The sequence below is a fragment of the Ciconia boyciana genome, chromosome 1 (assembly GCF_034638445.1).
Source record: "Ciconia boyciana chromosome 1, ASM3463844v1, whole genome shotgun sequence".
Taxonomy (NCBI): Eukaryota; Metazoa; Chordata; class Aves; order Ciconiiformes; family Ciconiidae; genus Ciconia; species Ciconia boyciana.
In genome coordinates this window covers 40,189,586-40,213,490 of record NC_132934.1, presented here as the reverse complement: position 1 = coordinate 40,213,490, position 23,905 = coordinate 40,189,586, and the positions used below count along the sequence as shown (strand labels likewise).

At 36.4% G+C, this 23,905-nt stretch overlaps 1 protein-coding gene across 6 annotated transcripts in view; it reads right to left on the bottom strand.

Moving 5' to 3' along the window:
• CPSF6 (cleavage and polyadenylation specific factor 6) overlaps positions 1-23,905 on the bottom strand; it is a 31,382-nt gene that overhangs the window by 6,267 nt on the left and 1,210 nt on the right. The window contains exons 2-12 of one of the 6 annotated variants that reach the window (XM_072863379.1): positions 19,352-19,370; positions 19,148-19,259; positions 16,298-16,507; positions 14,270-14,373; positions 13,367-13,512; positions 12,456-12,629; positions 10,837-11,341; positions 9,520-9,612; positions 8,423-8,538; positions 7,935-8,088; positions 6,713-6,907 (exon numbers count right to left, since the gene is read on the bottom strand). In XM_072863379.1, the coding sequence (XP_072719480.1) occupies positions 6,718-6,907; positions 7,935-8,088; positions 8,423-8,538; positions 9,520-9,612; positions 10,837-11,341; positions 12,456-12,629; positions 13,367-13,512; positions 14,270-14,373; positions 16,298-16,507; positions 19,148-19,150 (1,695 nt within the window). In that variant the 5' untranslated portion in view covers positions 19,151-19,259; positions 19,352-19,370 and the 3' untranslated portion in view covers positions 6,713-6,717. The remainder of the gene's footprint in view (positions 1-6,712; positions 6,908-7,934; positions 8,089-8,422; positions 8,539-9,519; positions 9,613-10,836; positions 11,342-12,455; positions 12,630-13,366; positions 13,513-14,269; positions 14,374-16,297; positions 16,508-19,147; positions 19,260-19,351; positions 19,371-23,905) is intronic. The other 5 variants (XM_072863385.1, XM_072863362.1, XM_072863370.1 and 2 more) reach the window with 5 other exon arrangements.

Below are 23,905 nucleotides of genomic sequence, written 5' to 3'. Positions count from 1 at the left end.
CACAGCTGTCAAATATTCTTCTACCAGTATAATAATTTCAAAGCAGTTGGGAAAACAAAGTACTCAGTTTTTGCATGAACAATTGACACATTTCTTCTTCCCTTCCTCAAAGTGACTGTTAATAACAACTTTAAAAAAACCATATAACCAAGTCGGCTCTATACACTACAGTGTGCACAGAAACTAATGCAAATCCAAAGCAGTGACTGGAATTTCTTTTCTTATTCACAGACTTTGTTCCCAAGGCATGAATGTATCAACCAGTAACTACTTTTGGGGAAGTTCCTTCCCCAGAGACCAAAATTTCCATAGGTGTTATGTACTTTTCAAATTAATTAGTAGCAAAGTGACAAAGTGCTGCCTCCACAAGAAGATGTGTTCAGAGTTGCGAGCTAAGTTAGCACAGACAGACAGGGGAGAATCTCAGTTTTTCAGTGGAGAAAGTAAGTATATGACAGCTGTGAGACTGCATGTCAGAATTTGCTGCTCTCATCACACAATTGCTGCGGCAAGAATTATGGATCTTTATCACTTCTATGGCGACAGTTAACAGATCCAAAGCACCATATATACGATTTCTAATACTAGCATAAGAAAGCTTCAGTTCCTGGGAATAATTTGCTAGATTTGTAAGGGTACTTATGGAACTACAGGAACTTTAAAGAGTGCATGATAAACTGGACTTTGGATTCATGCTTTTCAATATAGGGCTCTTAGGATTGTCAGCACCACACTGAACCTTCATTTTCAAAAACATGACCAACTAAAATCCAAAGTGGTGTACATTTTTGTTCCAAGTATTCTGCCACTATATCTTGGCAAAACCAAAAACCTTTGTGGTTCCAAAAGGAAGAAATAAATCTGTATGGATTATACCTTCATGCTCAGCCCTTTTCAGTATTCTACAGGCAAGCAGAATATTGAAGTAAGAAACAACTTTAAAAAAAAAACCAAAAAGATTAAATCTCTAGTCAGTACTTCTTGGCAATGCTGTTTTCCATCTGCCTCAAGCTCATATAAGCTATCTGTCCCAAGCATGTGTTAGGTTTGTACAATTTAACACCATACAGCAATCAGTTTCTCAGCACTTCTACTAATAAAACCCAAATTTCAGACTTATCTGTTAAATAGTTATTCTGTGGTTTAAAAGATAGGGTTTTATGCCAGAACATTTCGCAAATGAAATCCCAGAACTTAAGTGATCAAACATTTTTGTATTTATGCAAGATGCAACTTGAGCATTGTTTTCACAAAGACAGACTCTTACAACAAAAAACAATAGATTTCTTACATATAACGCATCTTGCAGTAGCAACTCTAATTTTTTCCTTTAATTCCAATTATCCAAATAAGCATATAAAAGCTTTAAACAGCTTTTAGAAGTGTGAAAATTCTACAGTAGTTTAAAGCTGTATGTGCATACACCCATCAAGTTTAGTTAGTGTAGTAATTTGATTTTTTTTCAGGGATTGAATTTCAATCTCTCAACACGTTCACATTTCAGTAAAATGCATGATACACATTTGTCATTATATCCTAATAGCTCCTAAGAATTACTTCATGTAATTCTCCTTTATTTTATACTATACATTAAAAAAAAATACACAAAGCAAAAATCCCACAGAAAGTATCAGCTTGAAAGCCAAAATTTGATTTAACTTAACCTACATTCCAGAACATCAAACCTCCAAATACTGTGATGCTTTAGCTATAACACAGTGAGAAAGGAATTTCAAACTTGACTCTATGTTTGTCTTTCTGCATGTAAACTGATACATATGTGATTCTGTTCATCATACATGTACAAACAGACTATTTTACCACCACTAGCACCTTCTTCCATTTGTTGCATATTTTTTCCCCTGTTATTAGTGTACTTACCTGATATCTTAGTTCAATCTTATTGTATAACTTAAGATCAACACCAGAACAATTTCCTGATTTTATAAATAATTTTACACGGGAAGAAAAAGAACGCTCCCAAACTAGTTTCATTCATCATATGTCTTTCTCCTACTATCCCAGCCTGTCTATTCACCAAAAATAACTGATGAACAGAAAGGTGTATTCAGAAAACTCCATCTTTAGTTTACAAATTAAAAAGATGTGAATTATTGGCAAGTATCTTTCACATTAATATATGAGGAAGACACAAAAAGGTAGATCAGGCTGCCACAGGAAAACATAAAAATGAATATCTCTCTCTCGTTTCTCTCTTTTTTTTTGTAAAAAGAAATCTTAGTTCTCAAACCACAATGAGCAAAAGAAAAAAAAAAACCTGAATTTGTTCATTCTTTGGAGAACACTGCATCAAACCAACATTTTCATTTGCAAGTAACTTCTTTATGTTTCAAATGCTATAAAGCCTTCAAGTTTCTTGGGGAACTTTCACACAGCTCAAATTTTTCAAAACTAGTGATTTCACAAACAAAAGAAAAAAGCACAGGATGTGTGGAACACAAAAATGTAACTGTGTCTAAAGACACCTCAGAAGACAACAAAATTACAGCACCATTATTAATGGAAAAAATTAATAAAAGTTATGCAGTTATGCATTTGAAAATAAACAGTAGCATAAGATTGTTTGGTTTTCGAATCATCTTATCACCCTCAAGAAAATGAGAAAAATCACTGAACATTAAGAAACAAACTATGTATTTCTGTAAAGCACCAGAGTAGCCATAAAATAGACTTTAAGAAGCACATAAAACAGTGGCACTGCTTGCCTCTTTCACTCTGTGGTGGATTTCAAATACTGAATCAGATGCACAAAGCATGATTTCTCTGATGAATGCTAGATGCAACAGAATAGTGCCAGCTCCACATATGTGCTTCCTCAAAAATACACATTTTAAAAAAGAGAGATTAGGTAAATAATGTTCATAATAGCTTAATACTAAGATCTGAAATAATACTAGACAGGTACATATACCCAGGTCTTGAACAATGCTACCACATGATTCACTCAAAATTCCGTTATTAACTAGAAGCTTATTATTAAAATAACATACAAAAATAGGCATTTTCCTATCAATTTACAAGGTTTCTTAAAAGACTAATTTAATACTTCGCTTGGTATTTAAGTGGTTGGTAACACACTGTTACAGGACAGTTCCTACTTATACAAGCAAAAATATAATGAATATTACTTAAACTATCAGTAACATTTCCCCTCCTACTGACACCAAAAAAAAATCCAACCACGTTAGTTCTTAGATCACTCCAAAGCTGAAACTATTTCAGAGAGAGCTGAGAGCAGTTTTTTTAAGAAGGATATGAGCCTCGGAAGTACATTAGACTTCAAATTATTTTGCTTACAGTGGTTTGAGAGCAGAAAAATCAGAGAAAAAACATGAAATATGGAGTACAAAGTCTACATACATATCAACTGTTACAATGTTAGTGTGTTTTTGTCTTTGCAATTCAGTCCAAATCCAGTTTAAATAGGAAATAATCAATCAACCCAATAACAAAAACATAAAATGAAAACTTAACATTCAGCAGTTATAGAAATTCAGACAGATTAAGATTGGGACAATGTGTCAGCTAGAAATACATCACTGAGTATCAGTTAAACTAAAAAAAAAAATCTGTCTAAAAAAAAGAGTCAGGACTCATGCTGATGAAGTTACATTACTATTCTGTTTGTACACATTAATTTTGCTGTTAATCCTTCTAAATATCATTCTATTGGATTCTTAGTTTTCTTGACTAATACAGGTTACACATTTGTCTTAAATCTATTTTTCTCTTTTATATCTATAGGCTTTCTACAAGCAAAGGCAAGGTGTTTCAAGGAAACATTCAGTTTATAGTAGTTCTGTAGAATGGATTATCAATGTACATGAAGCCTTACTCAAATAAAGGCACAAAATCTTGCAAGAATTTAATTTTAAATCATGAAGTGTACAAACAGAAGTGTAAATACCTGCTATGGTACATCTGAACTTTTTAATAGAGTTTTATTATTATAAAACACATTTAGTAAGTTATTCCAATTTAACCCATCTCTATAAATGTAATACAGTACAAACTGAATTTCACTGTATACAAAAATGTTCACAATGGACCTTTAAAATCCTTCTAAACTAGATGTGTAACACTTCAAAAAAAAATGCCAGTACAGTATCACAGTTATGACTATAGGTACACAACAAGGAGAAGTATAGGTGCCATTCATAGGTTGCAGGCACAGAGGCAACTTCATGTTATCTGGCAAAACACAGTAATATGGGGAGTAACTCTTTTCAGCACTGCTGATATTTATTAAATGACTGAGACTGTTAAATCCGTTTATGAATATTAATCAATGTAAAGAACGAAACAAAAAAAAATGTATGGCAACATACATCTTAGTGAAAATGAAACATACAAACCAGGAGATAACTGTATTTCTTTTATATGTGTGTGTGTGTGTATATATAGATATAAAAACAAAACTACAATAAAGCCCTTCTTTGTTAAGACAGCAACGAGACAAAATGTTTACAACTTAACTTTAAAAAATACCAAATGCTTTCATTTACATGCAGAATACTAAATTTGCCCTTTAAATCAAGTATTTAGCACCTATTTTCTTCTTTGCACAAGGGAACCTTACCTATGCAACCCCCCTGAAAGAAAAGAGAAGTCCCAGCACACAACAAAGTTGAAGGAAGTTGCATATATAAATCCCACCTGATCTGAGACTGAAACCAGTCTCATTTTAAAATTGTGCTTTGGAAATTATAAAATGCAACCTAATGCTATTTGATATGTTTTCTTGGGGTGACAGGGTAGGGAACCTGTACTTGGTACAGAAGCTCCATATCTATATGCACAACACTACACAAAAATTAAAGCTAATTATTTTTTTTTTTTTTTTTTTTTTTTTACCGTTGGCATACTTCATCTTAAATTCCAGGTTATTAACAATTTTTAGTATGGCTTGCTAATCTCCACTGGAAAGAAAACACTCTGGAAAGGCGTCCATCCCTCAGCTCAATGACTACCTCCTAATAATAACAACTATTTGCAAATATCACAAATACTCATTTATCATAAAAGGTAAAAATCTAGTTCAAACGAAACTACATTTCCTTTTGTTAAATCTGTATTTTTATGTTCTGATATTTTACAATTAAGAACCACAGTTGCTATTTTATGCAATTGCAGAAATATTTCTACCAATCCATTTTTTATGACAAAAAGTGGCATTAACATATATATACTGCCAACTTTATTTCAGCTGCCACGTTTCACCTTCCTGCTTAAGCCTTTGACTCCCCTTCTCTAGGCTGACTGCTGCTTTGTATGTCCCTGTCAATATATGAACCCAAAACAACATCCCACTTAATACTCAACAGACCAGAGCATTTAGTATCAGAATTTGTTCTCTCCCAAAGGAGTCAGTGAAACAAAAGCCTGACTGAAAAACTGAAATTTAACTAACACAAAATTATATTTTCACTTAGGAGTACACTACATTTTATACGATTTCTAAAAACGTTTGCTCTGTTTAACTGCTGTAAATTAACTTCCATGAACAAATACCACATGCAAATCTGGAAACTAAATGAGGATAAGTGTTAAGAAATGGAAGTTGGGCAGACAGGCAAGTCTGCAAGCTTCAGTTTTAGTGTAGATGTAGTGGGAAATTCTTCTAAAAAGGGAAAAAAGACTACTGCAGAGAAACTAATAGGTAGGGTTTTTCCCAATTGTCAAATATAAGGAATCATGGGTAGCTTGAATTCCCAATCCTCAAAATGGTACATTATATAACATGATGAACATTTCTATGTATTTTAAAGCTCTCAGCAGTACATTGAAAAAAGTATTATTTATTATTTAGCATGCTACTCTGTAGCTATCTAGACATTTGATGCATGCAAGACTGCAGATATATGAAATAAAAGAACACATTAGTTTGTGAACAACCAGAAAAGAAACAATCCTTATGTCATACATTTGTTTACTAGTCTTCAGCAAATGACTTTACTATCAGAGGGGGGAGGGAATGAAACATCAGGGTGGTGGGGAACAACTGATCATAAATCTTATTGAAGATAACACCTGAGTTTACCTAGAAGGCAGAAGATACTGACAGGTCACATTTCATAAAATAAAGAGCAAAGTCTGTCTATATTTCCTGAATTTGAGTAAAACTCACTGGAAAAAAAAAGAAAAAACCACAAAACAAAACAAAAACAACACCCTACTTGTGCAAGGACAGCAACTGTATGTACATTTGTTCCCTAAATTGAAATAATCCACACACAACATATGAAGGACTCAATGCTGCAGTCATTACACAAGTAGTTTTTAAAATACAAAATCAGTATTTTAAAATACAAATAAGAAATACAACCATAAATTTAATATAATCTTCTAAGATTACAAAGAGAGCAGACTTACCAGTCTGTCTTACTGCTTTTTTAAGAATTGGTTTAATTGCATTTCATAAAAACTGCAAATATTAATACCACCTAAAATTAAAAAGGCAGCATGCAAACTGCAGAAGATAATCACACAAATACTCCCTCCCTCCCAAGACCAGTTACCTGTCGTTACTTACCCATATTCATGTCAGATGCTGCAAGAAGAAAGTGATTCAGTACATACTGCAGGACCATTTAAATGCAGATATTAATGGTGTAAATAATCCCAAACCTAGAGTAGTTACTTTTAGTAAGTCAGTAACAGTAAAGTTCAAGAACATTAAACAAATGCTCACCTTCTTTAACGATGACGATACTCTCTCTCTCTGTCTCGTTCTCTGTCGCGATCTCTGTCGCGATCACGATGCCTCTCTCTTTCACGGCTTCTTTCCCGATAATAGTCATCATGACGATCTCTACTACGTGATTTGTGGCGCCTACTTTTTTCTCGTGACCTACTGTGGTCCCTCTCTCTGGATCGCTCACGTCTTCTAAAAGAAATTACTTCATTAAATTTTTCTTCAAAATACAAGCTATCCGCATGGCAATTTTGTATTCTGTTTATGAGTATCAATTTCATCAAAAAAGGATATAAGTGAAATATCTGTTCACTGTGATGCAGATATGTTTTTGAATATAACATGAAAGATAGCTGGTATAAAAGGTGGTGGCTAAGAACTCAGTCAGATAGTAAGGTGCATCCACTTTCTAATCTATCAAGGAAAAGTCAGAAAGTACATAATCAGAATGGAGGACGAGATGGCTGAAATCAGATGGGGGAATGCACCATCCCTCAAACGATCACTAACAACATGGCTGCTAATCTGCGTACTGAAAGTATGTGCCAAAACCAGCTGTCTGTGTTTTTAATATTCAAGGCCAACTACACTACTGCTACAGTATCAAAATGAACTAGAGGCTCAGTGTTTGTGCTAACTCTGAAAGGGGCATTATTTAAGTTTTGAAAGAAATATCAGTCTCTTATTTGTACTAGGTAGAAGAGTCCATGAATTTCACATCTACCTACTCTCAATTTTTAGATTATATGACAAAGGACAACAGGCAAAATCATTCCGCCCAACGTTTCTTCCCCCCAGCTCAAGTGTATTTCTACTATGACAAGTGTGGAGAAAATTACTTTTAAGCAAAATTAAAATTGGCAAATATCCTCAACCTTAATTTTCAATAACAAATTCTAATAAACATCATGCACTGGACACCTTAATTGATAAAGGATAATTCTACTTTGAAGCCTACACATTGCAAGAGTACCATGTAGGAAAGGACACTAAATAAAACTTAAGAGTTAAACTTAAGCTAGTCAGATCAATTTTCAAAAGAGGGTTAACTAAAAGGCAGCTGAGTTTGGGAAACCCCTATTTGGTTCTTTCACACACTTCTTGTGCAACTCAGCAAATCACTAAGCTTCTTACATGACTTAGTTTCTTCTCTGTGAACTAGTCCTGTGCTACACCTTCCCTTTTATAAGTAAGGGCAGATGGAAGAGGAAAGTTTTACCTGGATCCAGAACCATAAGACTTGGACTCAATTCCATGAAGGCAGTCCTGAAGAGAGCTAATAAGTACTTTACAGCGATCATCTGCAGATACTTTGGACTGTTTAATTAAGGAAATTGCAGTTACCAAGGTCTCTATAGCACTTCCATAGTCCCCTGAAAATGATATAAGATCATGATCAGAAAATTATGCAAATTAAAACAAAGATTTTTGTCTGTAACAGTATTACCACTTTGAGTATCTTCTCTTCAACAGCCATCCAGACCATTTACTGTAGACCCAACTATTAAAATACTGTCCAGATCAGTACTCAGAAGGCATTCTCAGAAACTAATTGGAGCACAGTACAAAATCAGTCATAGGTTGTATGTAAATTCAGCCTCCTATTAGGAAAACGTGGCTTTCAGGGCTGTAAGTTTCCTAATAGAAAAACCATATACTCTTTCCAGTTGGGTAGAATAGCAAACACATTAATCGAGTTTTACTAACCAGCACTGGCATCTGATACAGCTCTCGAAATGGCACTGCTTGAGATGGCCCTATTTCTATTCATGATTTCTTCAAATTCTGCTTCACTTAGAGGCGTCCTTGCAGCATCCATTTCTCTGCAAGCAATAAAACTAGTATTTAAAAGGTTAAGAAAAACTTAAGAAGATATCATTGCAGCTTTAACAATCCAAGTTTGCAACTTTAAGCAAAGTGACAAACAGAAAAGAAAGCAGGATCTGGGTTTGGTTTTGGTTTTTGTTAAGGACCATGTTACAGTATAAAAATCCTGAAAGCTAAAAAAAAAAAAAAAGGTAAAAAACAATTAAGACATTGCTGTATAAATAGACTTATTCTTGTTCATCCCATCTATTTTGAAGATTCAGCAGCACTTCAATATTGTGCTTTACAAATATTTATAATTTTCATAAAATCCTTGAAGGCATGTAAGTAGGTATTATCCCAATTGAATGGAGGTGGAAATACATGTACATAGGCAATGCGACTTTGAGCAAAATTAGAGATCATTTTTATAACAGTACTGGAATTAGAACTATATGATCCTGTTTCCCAGATCTTAACTAAGACCAGAATGCTTTAACTTATGAAAAGCAAATACAGTCTATCATCTTTAAAACACTCAATTTTCTGAATGATACTTCAACATTTTACAGCTAATTTTGTTTTTTTATTTCTGGTCATGTTCAAGGTGCTCCAATTTGATCTCCAAACCGGTCACAGTAACGAGGAAGCAATAAAGCAGAATCCTCGTACTCATTACATTTTTTTACTTTAATTATTAGCTACCTAGATAGGGTTTCCAAAGTAACAGAAGTTAACCTATACAAAAATTTTCCCAAAAGTTTTGCAGTGTCCTATTAGTCAGTCTCTGTATCATATAGAAAATTTGGAGAAATGTGTTAGAGACAAATGTTGAGACTGTTAAACTGGCCCACTGCTTGATATTTCTAGAACAGTGTTAGTTCTTCTGGTAGAAAGAAAATGCAGAATAATAAGCAATGCTATCCTCTTAATTGCAAGAAGTGGAACAAGATCCTATAGCCAGTTTAGCATAAGAGGAAATGTCTAAAAATTCATACCTCCCTGAGTTTTGAGTATTATTTTTCGTGTGCCTCCCATAGAATGGAATATGTAATTTTTCTCTTATGGACATGTTATTTCCAGTGAAACGCCTATGGTATATAATTAATGACAATTTAAATAGTTATGGATGATAGTTTTAACATTATTAATGAAAATATTGGACAGCAAGTTATACTGTCCTATTCCCACTCCTTCCCTCCCCAGACATTCTATAAACTGCAGACAACCTTGATTTTGTCCATCAAAAAACAACCAACACCTTATCATTTTATTATATTTCAGGCAATTAAGCCAAATGCTTGAATTTCTGTAGTTTCTGTATGAACACAGTATGTACAGATGCAGAGGGGGGGTTTAAAGTTTGTGATAAAAGAAGAATCAAAGCAAAGTGTCTTTGCAGAAAACATTTTAAGCAAGAGAAGTGTCTCTCATGCTAGCAGTTAAATCACAACTGAAAAATCCAAATGTTACTATGTAAAAAGTGTCTGTCTTTTATCCCAAAATTTTCTGTGACAAATACAAATATGGTGAAAATCAAGAAACAGCAGCAAGACAGAGATGCTTGAAAGCACAGATGAAAAAAAATGTTTCAAATAAGATGTGAAAAACTTGACAATTCAAGTCAGACTCAAGAACGCTGTCCCAGATAGGATTAACCATAGGAAAAGCCACTGCTACAAACACAGCAAGACTACACCAAATGAGCAGAAGCATCTTGACAGGAAAGGAAGATTAAAGTCTTCCAGTAAATTCAGGCCTGACTTTTGAGACAAAGACTAACTTTGAATTGAATCCTGAAGAAAAAAAAAGGGACAAGCAGAGCTGCTGAAAGATGAAAATGGTGTGAGCTTGGTATGGCACCGTACTCAACATATGACATATTCAAAAAGGAAAACTCCAGAGCATTCTAAAAAGACAGCTTGCAAAGCACGATGACAAAGGTACAAGTCAGAATTTCAGGTTAAGACAGAAGCACAACCAGAAGCTGCTGCATAAGAAGTAATATATAAGTTTACATGTAGAACACATGGAATGATGACACTGCCAAATACAAACAGTGAAGACCAACAGTTCAGAGCTGAAAAGGGAAAGTGAGATTACTGGTATTGCTTTTCAGGATTTTCTTACTGCTACAAACAGGTTTCTGAGATATTTCACCGAGAGAAGTGAAAAGGGACAAATTAGAAAACTGTTGGGATCCCTTCCACCCTATTTTTCATTATTTCTAACATTTGCGTTAAAAGGGAGTATCAAATGCTTCCTACAAGAGGAGTAAAATCTGCTACCAAGCACATTACACCAAAAGCACTCACCTTCCAGGTGGCCCATAGTCACCTCTGTCATATGGTGGAGGTCGGCCATATGGATCTGTCGGAGGTGGGCCACGGCTGTCTGAAGTAGGTATGCCGCTATTGGCAGGTGGGGGGAAGAAAGCTGGATTCACATGTGGTGCAGGTGGTGGAGCACCTGGAGGTGGCCCGGGGAGATGTGGAGGAGGAGCAAGAGTCAGGGGTGGCCCAAGAGGGCCAGGTGGACGAGGGGGAAATGGACCCGGAGGTGGAGGTGGACCCTGCTGAGGTGGTGGCGGACCTGGTGGTGGCCCATAGCCTGGAACTGGTGGTGGAGGGCCTGGAGGAAGTGGCCCAAGTGGAGGCTGACCAAAAGGCTGTCCTGGAAACAGAACTGGTGGTGGTGGACGGTCACCACGATTAGGAGGTCCAGCTAATGGAGGTGGGAGGACCTGACCAGGAGGTGGAGGGCCTGGTGGGCCTGGTGGGCCAGGAGGACCTAAAGGTGGACGTGGGGGAGTTTGTCCAGCTAAAATAAAAAATAAAAATAAAAAAAGAGTTAATAAATATAAAGAAATAAAAAGACTTAGCAAAATAATTTAAATTCTTGCCTTTTCTTTTATTCTTAAAAACAACAAAAAACCCCCAAAACCAACTCTCACTGAACAATTTGCAACTTACACAAGATATGCATGGTCCCACTTTGGGTCCAGGAGCTTAGAAAATTTTTAACAGTTGCTTGAATATCAATATCTAAAGAGGACAACACTAGCTTGAAAACTGACAGCTTACCCCCCCATCACTTAATCACATGATATCATTACCAAAACCCCCAAAAGCTTACAAAAAATAGAAAACATTGCATCCTACTTACACCTGCAGCTAGTCTTTTGTATGGGGCATAGATACAATATATATTAAAAATATGGGAAATGCTATATTAGAGAAGGTAAGGTAAATGCAGTACGCAAACCTACTTTCAGGTCCTCATCAGTGATTTTTCAATTTGATCATGTCCCTTTGACTGTTTGTAGACAATCTACTACTGAATGACATTTATTAAAAATACTTAAGCTGAAATAAGAACTTCACTGCAATGCAAGCCTGATTGTTTAACAGAGATTTCTCCCATATCAGATACCTGACTAAACATGAACACCTCCTCTTCAAATTTGTGGTACTCTAAGTGCCAACTAACTGACCTGTCAGTGGGCATGAATCAAAGCTGAATTTCTGATGATGTGCAAACTTGTAATGCAGTAAGGAAAAGTTACTTTATGGTCTGCAACACAGGCATACTCAACTCATACAGCAAATCAGAAAATCTGAACTACGCTGCACTAAAGACAAGTCTACTTGCTAGCATGATCCATCTTAATTTTTTCATACTTCAAAAATACGTACATTGACACATTATAAAGAATGTCTCTAAAAGATGTTATTATATTGCTATCAAATTTAGGACGTACAACTCCCTGTTTGAATATCAACAAAGAAATATAATCGAATCCTACAATCCAGCTGTGAACACTGATTATAGCACACTACTGAGTTGCCTTGATCTTTATAATTTCCCAAATAAGTATGCTGCATTAACACAAGAAAGCACAAATGAAACAAACTCCACATATGAATTATTATACCTGGGAAAGGTGGTGGTGGCCCCCCTGGCCCTGCTGGTCCAGGGAATCTGTCTCCACCTGGAATGGCACCTGGAAAACGGCCTCGCCCTCTATTACTAGGTGGAAATGCTGCTCGTGAGCTTCCTCCTGGGGGACCAGCTTTACCTTCCCCAGACATCTGGCCAGACTGTGTGGCTGCAATGGAAAAGCAAAAGTGTAATTACATAAATCAAAATAGGTTAAAGCTTTTCAACACTTGATCTAAAGTTTTATGCAGCACTAAAGCGTGACTTATAAGCACCAACTTGTTCCTCGGTACCCAAACCCAAAGCATTTGGGGAGGAAAAAGTGCTTTACTAAAATACAGCAGTGTTCCAGTATGCCCCATACTAATGGAATAGCATCTGGGGAGACTGTCAGTCCTTCCTTTAATGCAGCCCAAGGCCACAAACTATTAGAACTGGGAACCACAAGACAAGGTGCTGGAGGAAAGCACAACACAGAATCTCTCCCATTCTGTCATAAGCACAGCCTGTCCAGACATCAGAATTTAGTCCAGTTTGTCCACAAATATTGAAGTCCTAATTGCTCTTGTGCTTTTTTTTAAATTACATCCACAAGAAATTGAGAAAGCTTCTCCAACTGTAAGACAAGAGTTTCACAAAGCTGCAACCTTCTTTCAGGGAGTGCTATCTCTTGCCAAAATAACAGTTCTTCAGTGTATTAAGTGATTTTTTAAATTTTTATTTAAGAGGATCATCTTTAAACAAAGATGCAACTTCATTCACCTGGACTGTAAGTATTTTATAGCTATTTTAAACTGTGTAGAAATTATCAGATGAAAATCTGTGTAGAAATATCAGAGAAAAACTGCCATACTGCTTTTGGAATAAACTGCTGTTTTTCCGAGACAACACATAAGAAAGGCTTACTTTTCCTTGACTGCATTTCAAACTGACTCAGAAATTGTTTATTACACGGAGTTACAACAGGATTCTGCCCATGCAATTCTCTTTTAGGCAACAAATCCATCAACTTTTTGGAGGATGCTTCTGATCCCACACCCACAAGGGCAAACCTGAAAGGAAGAAAAAAAAAAGTTACACCACAGTTTTTCCATTTCCTGGATATCCTGATGCCTCATGAAAAAAGTTACACACAGTAAGCAAAAGAATACTTGAAAACTAGATACAGAAACTGTCTCATGGGTCTTAGTCCAGTTTTCAGAACAGATAAAATAACTCATTCTAGGACATATAAGAACCACCAAAAGTGCAAGTACAAGATGCATCAAAATACATCAAAACAAAGGCAGCTTTTTGGTAGAAAATCAATACACTATATATGAATTCACATGACCAAGTTATTATTAAGCATTCACTGTGTTCTCATTACTACTAAGGAGAGAGAAAGGCACATGCATGCAAGGAAGATTAGGTTGCCAGTGAAAAATAGGTTCAAGCGCTCACTTTCAACAGATAATGAAAAATAAAGATATAAAGAAAGATTTAATAATGGAGGTTGGGGGAAACAGTATTTACACTATGAGGAACAAGTACCACCACCACACTAACTGAAATCTAGGAATAGTCTTAATGAAGATGGCCAACAAGATTTAACTCACGAAATAATGAGACACACAATACCATCATAAAAATTTATGCCTGAAATTTAAGTCATTAGTATGAAATTATATACCCAATCATTGTTAGATATCAATAAATAAAGATTATCAGTTCATATACTGACAGTTATGAAAATTGAGAACTCTTTCCTCATTTCCACCCTCCCAAACTTCAGTCCATTTACAGAAAAAACAAATGACAAGTTCTTACCCTTTAGACTGGCCATTAGCACGATTTTCAAAGAATTTTATCTCCAAAATATCATTTACCCCCAGTGAATGAACTGCTTCAGTTAAGTCTTCATCTGTTGTCCACTGAAAAATATTTTTAATATTCAACTATGAAAGCTTATCTAAAACACCAGGAAAAGGGCAACTAAGTTTTCCATGGATTCTTTCGTGTGTGTGAAATTGGTCAAGAGGAATACTTTATTCAGGCCATCAATATTTTCTGACTTTTGAAGAACAGTCCCTTATATTTTACAACCCTCAGAAAATTAATTTTAAAAATATACACACTTCCCCGTATGCTACATTGCATCAACCCCTCCCCACAGTATACCATTTACAGTATGCAAAAAAAAAAATTGTATTTGAGTAACTTTTGTCTTCTGAGAGTACAAGGCTTAAACTGGACTATTTCAATAACTGTTACTTTTTCCACACCCAATCCATTTTTTCTCCCACTGATTCTATTATTTCCACACAGAAGTCAATTTTAAACACCATATTAACCAGGTGCTCTTTATGAGAGCTTTGACTAGCAATAGTTTAGTGAACTACATGTTATTTGCACTAAAATAGGAGGATTTACAGACAAAAGAAGGGAAACTAGTACAGAAACTAGGGTTAGAAACGACGACTTCCACTTAACCAAACCTACTTGGTGTAACTTCCTATTAATTACTATGTAATGTTTAACAATTTCACTCATATCCAAAGATACACAAATACACTAATACTTATGGTTTTCTTCCTACTTCTGTAACTCCATCACTTCTTTAAATTTCACATGGGAAGTGCAAAACAGGCTTTCAAGATTCTGAACTATTTATCTGATCTCCCTCAAATCAAAGCTTATTTTAAAAATTCAACAAATTACTTTGCTGAGCGCTAAATGCAAAGAAAACAAACACAGTAGCAACACTAGAGTAGATAAATGCCCTTTTTGTGGATAACTTCATTTGTGAACCCAAGTAATGAGTAATAGGTACTAACTGCTGAACATTGGCCTACCTGCTTCAGAAATTGTGAAATTTGACTTGGACAAGTTCAGCTAATTCATGTGCATTTTACTGATTCCATTCATGTATTTTAGAATGGTACAACTGTTAAGTCAACAGGGCTCCTTTACTTACCTATTAGCTCCTGAAATTAGAATACTGTAATAACTAATGAAAAAACACCTAAGCGCCTATAAAGCATTCTTTTTCAGTTTAGCACTAGTAAGAAATTAATCAGAAGGGAAAAAACCTTGAATGAGAATTTTGCATGTGTGGACCTGGAAGTATTGGATTTCAGGTAAACAGATAAAAACTCCAGTTAATTCCGCTACTGACTAGATCTTGCACTTTGTTTGCTTAACCACAATTGATTTTAAAATGCTTTAATACTAACAAAAGTAATTGTCTTAAGGGCAACTGCTGTTCAGTGAGTTATCCCAAACCTGTTACTCCTAAGACCGCAGAAATAAGCCTCAAGGCAAATACCTGAAAACAGTTTTGTTGTAAGAGTCAGTGCCCTGCAAAACGGGAAGTGGAAAAAGGCCCTGGGAAAATGTGAAAAGTAATTTCAAGAAAATACCAGAGAACCTTCCAGCTCCTTTTTAAACTAAAAACTTCAGCATGAGTTTACTAAAAAATGGGTTCATTCAGTAGCCTTGAAGTACCTGCAGGCATGAAGTATTTCATAGTTTAAGCTTGTTCTCCTCTTTCATTCAGTTCTCTGAAAACCTTAAGAAGATAGTAGCACAAATACCCCTTCATAACACTTAAAACACAAGCGGAAACTTTAAAGTTTGTATTTACTGAAGATTTCCTCTATTTTTTAGACATCAAGACAGCTCCAGACAGGCTCAGGTAAATTTCAGGTAAAAGAGAAAAACCAACAAAAAAATACCTGCTTTGCTGTACTCTTAGTATTTCATATAAAACAATTTTTAAGACAAAATTATTTACAAAGAATTATGTTCATAATTTTAAAATTCCTAGCTACACCTAAATAGTAATTAGATACTTACCCAAGTAAGATTTCCAATGTACAAGGCAATTCTCTTTCCAGTATACGTATAGACAACATTCGGTGCAGCTCCTTTACCTACATCATCCCCAACAGATGGTGGGAGAGAATCCATGTAATCACGATCTTCTGGGGCATCTCCATTATTTGCAGATGGAGAAATTACATCATCATATAAATCAATCTGATCATGTCCACCATATTCAGCTTCCTAAAATACAAAGACACCTTGATTATATTTAACATTAAACACTCTTAAAACTTACCTGAAACAAAATGCTGTGATAACTGCCATATTCCACAGACATGGTAAGTCTGATCCAAAACCTACACATCGCTGCTGAAAAGCTAAGCCCCAGTTCCATCCACATTAAGGTATATAAAATTCTTATGACTTTATTATATTCTAAATTGCTGGGGTGAGGGATCAACAAAAAATACTTCTGGCCACTGTTTTGCATTGCAACACTTTTGCCCTTGTAAAATAAACAGAAATCCAAAAAACCCACAAGCCCTGCTCCCAGAATTATAGACACTGGCAAGCATGAGCAACATGCAAAATGACAGGCTAACATCCACTCTCAAGCAAATCTTTTTTCCATCAAAACATTTGGTACAGTGAACAGGCCGAGCTTCTAGAGAAACCCTACAGACAAACACAACATTCTACCTTTCAGATTTCTACTGCATTCCTAACTTGATTTTTATCTCCTCATTCACAGAGGAGCCAGACAGGGACAGAATTCTATTTTGTTTAATTAAATTTAATAAACCCAAGGGTTTGTGTTTATTAAATATTTATTTATTAATGAGCTACAGAGGGACTATTCTACAGCATCACTGCAGCCCCTGGAACGTTTTGGTTCAGAAAATAATCGTGGGGTTTTGCAGTGAATCACTCCCTTCTCCCTTGGGTTCGTACAGGTTACAGCACAGTTCTGGCCAAGTGAACTAGATTCCTTTCAGAGGGAATGGAAATGGGAGTTTCTTTCCAGAAGTTCTGCTTCATGAGCTCAACAACTGAATCCTACCTGCTAAATGGGAACAAACAGGCCAGGAGCAATCAGTGGCCCTTCAGACAGCTTTGACTCCTAAGTGTGGTAGGAATACTTGGTCCAAAAGGCCAGACTAAATTTAGGCTGAAGCAGACTATGCAAACAGTGTGTTAGGTAGATGGAGGGGCCTGAGCACCAACTGCCTCTATCTGCTGATGTGCTACTACCAAGCCATATTACTTTTTATTATAAAGACAGCAGTACTGTCATCACCAAAGGCAGCCAATTAGGAGAAGAGTAAAACATGTGGACTGTAAATTATAATCTCCTTCACAAAAACATGCAAAACCTTTTTTTAAAAACACAGTGTAACTTTAATCAGTGGGATGACTTAATTCCAAATATGAATGAAGCTGGGTGTTGTATACTTGCATTAAGGAACTATTTTTAAAACAAAGGCTTCTTTTGATACTTGCCATTTTTCATCTTATATACTGCCACTCATCATATTCATTGATGATCAATTCCGCAATGGGATGCTGCTATCCTTTTTTACTATCCTAGCAATCACTTATGATCGAACAGCCCAATCTGTGAGAGAGAGGCGCACCATCTAAATGTCTACTGACAGGAAGGCAATAACTTCTCAGTCAACAACAGTGGTCTGACAAAGCTTAGGAGAGCCTAGCAGTGTTTAACATTAACCTTCAGCTTTTCCATTGACTTTCACAGGTTGCTTTGCCACATGCAACAGCTGGACTTCAAAAGCCTGCAGAGGCTTCCTGCACTCTTCCACCCTGATGCAGAAGAGAAACCGCCTCATCAGGTTTTGATATCAGAGATATTTCAGCATCCACTATCTTGTGAATTTTTATCTAGAAACCCACAGGAGCATCCTAGATAGAATAGTTCAAGGCACCAGATATGGTGACTAGAGAGAATCAAGTTGGATTCCACAGAAATGGCACAGAAAACAGGCTGCAAAGGTAGCAATCTCAGTTGAAAACCCAATATATGCACAACCATCATCAGATGATCAGCTGTCTTGAAAATATGAAAATATTATCAACTGCTACACATACAGAGGGAGTATCACTAAAATAAAAATAAAAAAAAAAAACAAAACAAAAACCACCACCCCCCCAAAAACCCCAAACAAACAAAAAAACCCCCAATAAGCTAAGTTTTGGCAATCACTAGATTTGATGCTCAGTAAACTGCACTGTCCCAGTACGCCCTGAACTTCAACAGAAAATTTCTCTCTCTTAAGGTAAGTCTATAATCATTACATTAAGTAAGGGTTTCATATTTTCACCTAGTCTGTCCAGTTTTCTGTCTCAGTTTGATTCCTCCTGTCATCATAGCTAATGAACATAGGCTCAAAGAACTGCCTGGGACAAGCCTAAACATGACATCTTAAAGCAAGATTAAGGATGATGTCACAAGGCAATTAAGGAAATCCTCTGCTAAACATGCAGTAATTCTAGTCATCTGTGTGTATGGATGATGACTTCAGGGAAGTAGAATTTAGTCTTGGTAGACAGATCCAAACAGGCAGCCACCAGTCTCAAAGCAGATGTACACTAACCTATCTCTCCGAGAAGGCTGAGGTCAGCATTGCCAAAATACCAGAGCAGGTGGCAGTCCACAGCTCTGCTGCACTTTCCTAGTGGCAAGAAACTCTGAAACAGATCAAGTTTCTATCACATAGGCTTTCAGGTCACCATCAAAGAAGGAAGAGAATTATCAGGGCAGCGCAGTCTGCATGTAATTTTGGGGGGGCAAATAGTGCCCGATAGCATCAGTGCCTTAATTTAAATCGGTAAAGACACAACAGAAAACCTGATGTTGCTCACCATAATCGCTTCTTACATCGTGCTGGTTTTGCAGCCAGCATGGAATTCATTCAGTTACCAGTCTGTCAACAAGGTGTGTGGTTAGATGATTAAGAATGATCCGAGTCAGCAACTGCAAGTGTAATTGGAAGACAGGTGTCTCAATGGCTGTTGCACAAGATCCAACAACCCTTCCTCCTTCATACGTGTACCATGGAAACTCACCTAAACACACCCTTCTTTCCTAGATGCAGAAGAGTAAGAAAAAGAATACAGGAAGTGTTACTTCTCTAGTCTTAGCTATTTCAACAAATGCTCTGCCCATACCAGGAACTGTTTTTGACCTTTTCTGACTTCCTTAGTTAGGAGAAGACCATCAAGCATGAATAGAAATTACTTCTGCTCAATTATAGTCATTCACAATCTTACAGATAAACATGCTTAGAAACAAAGTCAGCATCGTTATTCTGGCCCCGTCTACAACCGACTCAGAGTAGCAATGCATTTCCAAAGCCCATGTTTTAACTAGACCACAGTTTGAAATACTAGATCATTTGCTCTGGAAAATCAGGACTGAAATTCCACATTCTGTGCTATCAAGTGGGACTGGGTGAATAAAAAGGGTACTGAAAAGATATGCTCTCAAAGATTCATGCCAGACTAGCTATTACACTTCCAGTTACTCAGCCTTCCTCAGTATTTTGTATTTTAGTCACCATTTAAAGTGTTTTGCAACATTCAAATATGAGAGCTCTAAACACATGGAACATCACGGTCATGTCCAGAAGGAACAAATTATAAGTGTTATTTCTTTTTGGAACTTAGCAGCCATACTCCTCTGAGTTGCAGAGGAGAACTGGTCACTACCTTTAAGAATGCTGTTTGGGAAACTTTTTTTTAAAAATAAAATTTCTTTAAACTGTACATACATCTCTGAGACTTGATTTTTCTGCCCAACTCTGTTCAATTTAAGAGTTAAACACTAAATTACACCTCCAAAAAGACATTTTAAAAAAATCAGTGATGTAAATAAAATTTCATGGAAAAAAATTGCTATTGTTTCTGAACAGAACATTTAATTAAGAAAAAGCAAATTATCTAGCTTCTCCCTTATCACTTTTTCATTCAAGTTACAGGATATGTGGTCAAAAACTCTACATACATATTAGCATCCTCACTTTAAAAAAAAGTTTGTAGGTCTGAACAATAACAAGTTAAAGATAAGCAAAAATCTTCCTGGTCTTGATTAGCTGCCTGAACACACAAACTAGAACCTTAACAAAACAGCAGGCCTTTGATGTTTCTAAAATAGCACACTGCCTGTGGCAGAAACATCCAGCACGGTGGACAAGTTTGTTAGACCGCAAGATTCACGTTTACTCTACAGGCCCAAACACTCTCAGCTCTACAACTGGCACACCACTAAAATTTAAGCAGTCTGATCCCTTGTCAAACAGAGTAACTAAAAATTCACAAGTGGTCAAAAGTATAAATTAAACATAGGTAGTATTGCTGTTTGCATTAGAACAAAGCTAAGAGCCGCCAGATGAGATGATCTCAAGTTTTCTTTGTAGTTTGACATTTGCAAACATACAAAGGTTACCACTTCCCCAGGCCCCTTTCAGCAGATCAACAGAACTGACGAAATACATATGCAATAAGGTATTGTGCATACATTTTATAATAAATACAGGTCTGCCAGCTTATGACCAGGACAGCTCTGCCCTTCTGAGTAGAAATTTATTAAACCCCAATGTGTCCATCCCCTCCCATAATAAGACAACTGTCTTCCTGATATAAAGGCTGTTTTTAATAACCTGTTTTATGTGGCCATTAAAGGCTAGCCTTTATTATTCATTACAGAAAAAAACATTTTTCTCTGTTATAGACAAGAAATCAAGAGAGTAACTAACATGTTCCCAAGAATCTGTAGCCACAGAGGTTTCCAGATAATTAGCCTCTTAGCTGCTTATTCCATCTAAATCACTTTTATTATCCATTTACAAAATACAAAGTCAAAACTCTTTCATTTCTAATTTGTTAGCATTTAAATATCAAACTAGAACATTACAGGCATGTTTAGATGTATCCACAATGCAACTATGCAAATATACTCATTAGAGTATAAACAAAGCAAGCGCTTTTTCCACAGCATTAAAATAAGAGATCCTTAAATTGTTTTGTATCCTCTGCTTGGTCATAAGGATTTTTACATGTATACATATGTATAACAAACCCATTTTTTACTGTCTAATTATGTGCATGTGTATATGTGAAAAAAAAACTTGGGAAATGCAAAGCTCATCGGAGAACTTGACAATGCGTGCTCACATCTTCATGACTGCAGGAAAGTAACCCAGTTTGCTGGCCAAAGTTGCAAGCAACCTTGAGTCAGGCCCAAGCTGGCCTCATGCACAGGCTCCTCATTATCTCAGTATAATGCACAGATACTCTAGGTTTTTGTGTACAAAACCACACCCTAGTATTTGCTAAAATGCCCCTAATCTTATTGCAGTCTTCTGCCACCAAGAGAATGCCAGCCTCAGGCATTTGTATGCAGATAATGCAGTTCTCAGGTGCAGCACAGATCTCTTTCTTGAAAAGCAAGATGTGTAGTGAGATGGTCAAAGTAAAATATGCCATGCAATACCCATTTCTTACAGGTCACAAGCAATGTACGCAGGAAGTATTCCACTTATGAGATTCTAGTCTCAAAACGAGACTTTAAATAAATACAAAAGACCACTGGATGAGGAAGCCAGCTTAGAAGAACAAAATGGAAAATGACTCAACCAAGTTCTCAAAAAAAAAAGAAAAAAGGAGGAAAAAAAAAAAAGACAAAAAAAAGGAAAGCACAATTAAAAAAAATAAATACAACTGGTGGGACCCAAATTGAGTAAAGCTGTAAGCCCAAGGACAAAGAATACGATTATGATGAACAATAAGTCAATGAAAGGGTAAGAGGCAACACAGACATAGTTTTGATGAGCTCCAGATGGAACAGCAAAGATGCATTTTCACTCAAAAGATCTGACTTCAAGTCAAGTAAGTCAACTCATTGCAACCAACACTAAATACAACCCAAGACAGTTCTCAGTTGTCATCCATCTTAGCCAGCTTGTAAACCCATGGCTCTGTGGTCTTTATTTTACCCATATAACCTGTGGTCCATTTAGCACTAATCAAGCAGAACATCCCTCCCATCTTCCTGGAAAAAAGAATTAAAAAAAAAAAAAAAATCCCAGAAGAGCCTGAAGGATGTCTACCTTGAGGCCCAGACACGACAAAACAAGGAAGGGAAGCTCATCCAGCCACAAGTCCTAAATGACCCATTTACTACAGATGCAAAGAAAAGTTTTGTCCCAGCTTGGGTATAAATACAGTTATACTGTACCCAGAAGAACGACAAAGCTACACAGTATCTTTTTCAGTCCCTGCTACTGGTCAAACTAGAGAAAAGGGTTCCTATAGTCCAACTCCAACCAATATTGGGAAGTCAAATCCAAATTTGGTAAGTCAACCCAAAAACAATAGCTTATTGCTTTACATATAAAGCAATTCTTCCTTACAAATACAGTGTTCTGTAAAATGTCTGCTACATAAAAAAAATTAATAATGCAAATCATTTTCTCCCTACAGTATTTTCTCAACTGTCCTCTTCAACCATCCACAGATATGCAGAGCCATGTCCCGTCTCATCAATTTAAGCTGTCAGCTTCAAATCAGAACCAGTAATTCACAAATAGGAGTTTCTAGAGGACCCATCACAATGATGTCAGAATTAGAGGTAGTAAATAATACTGTAGACAGTAACAACTAGCCTTCTTTCATATTTGACAGAAGGAAATGGGAAAGTGCAGAGGTGTCAATCTCTCCCAGTAAAATTTTCTATTTTAAAGTAATATAGTTCAACTGAGCAGGTCCTGAGACAACATGAATGCCACAAAAAATGAAACCTGGAAAAGAACAAACAGCAAAATTCTGGGGGGGGGGGGAAAAAAACAAACACCACCACTTCCAAAAGAAACCCCCACAACCACACAAAAACCAAGGCCAAGCTGAGGGAAAAGGGGCATTAGCCTCTTCTCACTTTTCTGACCTATATTTTGCAAGGTTCACAAACTGAGGAAGCAGATTGCAGAAACGCAGCCCCAGCAAGAGAGCAACTGGGGTGAATACAGTCAAAAGAGCAAAAGCGTCTCCTGACTGCTGGAATAAGCTAAACCAAATTATCACAAGACTCTCTTCATCTGTACCATCATCCTTCCTTGCACCATGGCTACAGGCAATATGAATATTAACCATAACCTGAGTAGACCAGGACCGTGTGACTGAAACAGATCACCCCCGTCACTTCTGTTCTGGCAGTATCTGTCTGCACTATACTTACAGCACAGAACTAGTCTAATCTGAGGGCTTCTGCACTCATGAATTTACACAAAACACTACTGGATTTAAATTAGTTTTTTCTGAAAAACTTGATTTGTTATCAGTGTTTTACCTGGAACTGATTAAAACAAAACCAAGCTATTAAAGAAATTGAAGAGATGTACTCTTATGCTAAATGGTATTTGTGCTAGGGTTCACCCCAATTTAAATTCATATAACGGGTCTTCAACTGTAAGGGAGAAACCTTCACATGTAGACAAACTAAGAGCAAATCAGTCCTGTCCATCATCTGCTCTCTGGTATGGCATTCTTTTATAGCCTTATGAGATTAGTAATCTTCTGAACTACTTTATCAATAAATATCTAAAGAATTAAAGTTTCCTGAGACAG